Source organism: Diadema antillarum, unplaced genomic scaffold, assembly GCF_040938485.1.
Source record: "Diadema antillarum isolate AM-2024a unplaced genomic scaffold, OU_Dant_1.0 seq00002570_RagTag, whole genome shotgun sequence".
In the NCBI taxonomy this organism is placed as follows: domain Eukaryota; kingdom Metazoa; phylum Echinodermata; class Echinoidea; order Diadematoida; family Diadematidae; genus Diadema; species Diadema antillarum.
In genome coordinates, this window is record NW_027273170.1 from 2,759 (window position 1) to 6,326 (window position 3,568).

The 3,568-nt window shown below is 38.8% G+C and overlaps 1 protein-coding gene across 1 annotated transcript; it reads right to left on the reverse strand.

Annotated features, from left to right (window-relative positions):
• Nucleotides 1-843: 843 nt before the first annotated feature.
• LOC139714962 (uncharacterized) lies at nucleotides 844-3,115 on the reverse strand. The gene is made up of 2 exons (XM_071626611.1): nucleotides 2,999-3,115; nucleotides 844-1,653 (listed from the first exon to the last, which is right to left on the reverse strand). The coding sequence occupies exons 1-2, from the start codon at nucleotides 3,101-3,103 to the stop codon at nucleotides 964-966; spliced, it is 795 nt and encodes a 264-aa protein (XP_071482712.1). The 5' UTR covers nucleotides 3,104-3,115; the 3' UTR covers nucleotides 844-963.
• Nucleotides 3,116-3,568: the final 453 nt, after the last annotated feature.

Genomic DNA, 3,568 nt, shown 5'->3' on the forward strand with positions numbered 1-3,568 from the left:
GTCCTATCTTTTCAGTTTATATCAGTTTGCATGATTCAAGCAAATATCGCAATGTGACAGTGCTTGTTTACAACTGCACGATTTATTATTGTGTGCACGTTATTAGGACCTTTGATTTCTTGGCAGCTTTAAAGAAGAGCTGGAAAGACTACAAAAATATAAATTTGGTCACAAACAAACAGTAACATACTAAAAGGGCACTGAGACCATTCAACAAATTGCTACAGTATTTGAGCAAAAAAAAAAAAAAAACCGAACATAAAAAAAGTTTGAATAAAATCACTGCATTAGTACCTAAATGCAGTAGCATAACAGTTATTACTGTAGGGAGCTTTCGCAGGCATGATGCCGCCGCTAGTTGAGCGTGCAGTGTGCAAAATTTGTTTCAGCGCATGCTTACAAGAAGAACAGTTTGCGGCCAAAATAGCGTCCGATCCCAATGTTGGGCATGAATGAGCAGCCAATCAATCAGCCAATAAGCAAAACTGCTTTAATAGAAATGGGGACGGGAGTCCTAGTGCAGGGACCGTTACAGCTGATTGCTTCCACGTCCTCTCGATCTTCGACTTCCCGTCGTGTAGCGAAAGCTCCCTAGCCATGCAACCATGATTTAATCTAAGAACCATCCCAGATTTGTTTTTTTTACACAAAGTACCGCTTAAATGAAAACAAGGTGGTCATGAGTTTTTACATCATATTGAACTCAAATATACTACATGCAGGCATGCTCTAATTCACAGAATTCATGAGCCCTATCCCTAACATGGATATGTTTAAAGACTTCAGTCTGGATGCCAAGTTGCCTTTTATCATCTTCCCTGTCAAATGACTAAGACACCATTTTTCACCTTCCCACAGGATGTCAAATTATATGTGATAATTAAATCAGATTGTCAAGATTGTACTTTCATTTTCCATGCCTAATTACCAGCCCCATTTATAGCTGAACTTTCTGATGACCTTTCATTCTACTTTGTACCAATACTTGCTGTGCAGGAAATCCCCATAAACATGAACCTGCAGAGAACACAATCGGTTGAAAGAAGTTTGGCTCTTCATCAATAGTGCAATCTGACTTACCAATCTGCTCTCAGAACTTGAATGTTCCCCATCTCCGCTGGCAGTGATTGAACCAGACCGTAGGACTTTGCCCAAGGCCCTTGGAGTGACACCCGACCCGGGCCCATTCACCGCGTGCATTCCTGAGTCACTTTCATTTTTTGCCTCCAAGGAGGTGCCTTGCCGGGTCGATCTCCTGCGCGAGCTGACGGCGACATTGTCCGCTGACGGCTGCTGCTGGCCCGGGCAGGCCGAGGACGCACTCTGAGAGTGTCTAGATGATCGCAAAATGGGCAAGTGGCCACCGCTGCTGTTTGTGGGCTGCGACTGAGATGATGATGATGATGACGATGAGGATGATGATAATGATGATGACGGGGCTGATGAGGCGGCAGATGATGCAGAAGAGGATGATGATGATGATGATGATGTCGCTGAATGTGTCGAGTGTCTGAGATGAGATGACGACGATTGCTGCAGTCGCTCCAAACTGCGGCTGTGACACTGGAGACGATTCCTGTTGCTGTCCACCACATTGCTTCCAATGCCTTGGACTGATGTCAGCTCCTGAATGTTGTGGAAGGCGCCATGTGTCTGCAAGTTGGAAAAAAAAAGATAACAACATTACACAGTTAAAGGGATGGTATAGTTTTGGTTGAGATGGGGCTTCAGGTTTCCAACTTTTTTGTGAGATGATGAGAAACCTCTTATGAAGTATAAAAGAGCATCCAATTCTAAGAGGAATTCAAAGATTATTTGATGAAAATTGGTTTGAAATGGTTGAGGTAGTCAACAAACAGGTCATAATAACAGGCGGGATCCACTTTTTATTACAATAGGACTACTTTGTTTTACTTTGTTTTTTTTTCTACATCTAAGCCATTTTAGTACCTATTCTCATCAAATAACCTTTGAATACCTTTTAGAATTGTATGCTCTTTAATATTTCATGTGGTTTCTAATTACGTATCTCACAAAAAATACAAATCTGAATCCCCCATCTCGAACAAAACTACACAATCCCTTTAAAAGCACATAAGGACGACACTGAAAGTAAAAAGACTTCACTTTCAGAAACACATAAGAATTTCATGTCTTTCCTATTGTTAGCATAACCCTATTCAAATGAAAAAGTGCTTGCATTTGAAAGAATTCGTACGACTGCATACATGTACATGTACAAACTGTACAGTGTAGTATACTGCAGCCTAACAATCTGTTATGAGAAATTATGCCTGTACTTGATTAACAGTGACCAAAACATTTGGTACTCTTTAATACAAAATTTGTAATAACAATTACTTAATAAAACAATTATTTCACACTTCAGTACAGATTTCATGTTGAAGGAAATCCAGCTGCTGCCATTCATGCTGTTTTGACGATTTCATTCAAGCTTTCCTATCACTCTATGGTTAGAAGTTTAACATCACAATTTTGTCCGAATAAGAAATTAGTACGAAGTGATGAAATAAAAAATTAGATGAAGCTATTTGCCACGGAGTACTCATGTGAACATTCTACAATCAACTTTGTAATTATTTCCTATCTAAAATAACATCTTTTTCATTGAATAAATGTATTCATTTTGGAAAGTTAAACGGACAAAATTATGAGAAAAATACATAGCTAAATCAAAAGAAAGTTACATTAAGTAGCTGTACCCTTCTCATGATCAATGTACAACGTAACTATCAAGGTATAAAAGAGTTAACATACAACTGTAGAACTTTGCATACTTTGTTTTATTTGTTGCATTCAGTGACTGGGTAAAATGTCAGAACTGGGACATTAATGTTTCACTGGAATAGCACCTACAGTAATGAAAACCTACGCATACAATATTTTAAGATGACAACAGTAGTTCCACATACACACATTGTACATTGCACCATATATGCACAAAACTTTCCAGGCATATTTTAAAAACTAAACGTACCTCTCTGCGCTGTACTATCGCTTCAGCACGTGTTCTACCAACACCGAGCAATGTTGAGAGTTCGTCGACCCCAGCTGAGTTGATATCCACTTTTCTTGACATCATCGGTCCTTCAACACTGCATATCAATACATCAAAATGTTGACAGAAAAGGAAATGGTCAACTGTAGTAAAAACAAGCAAAACAAAAAATTCATGCACCCATGATGCAAAATACATGCATTAAATTACTCAGGAATACATTACATATTGTACAGAGTGTATCAGAGCATTTTGCATATACTGGATAGTGACTTTGAAGCAATATTCCACATGTTTTGGAAGGGAAGGTACAACTAGACAAGCACTGTAGTATTACTGCACACAACTGAAACCTTGATTTAAACATAACGCTCGGCTTATAAATGTACCTATAACCATTTGATGAGAATTCATGTCAGTAATGAATGCCATTCTCTTCCTTCGGACAGTTGGATGTGGTGCAGAATTGTGCAGAGGTTTCATACTATTAGAAGAACCTGTTCTAAATCCAGTGTTAATGTACTTCCTGCGAAATTAGTATTGATTCTC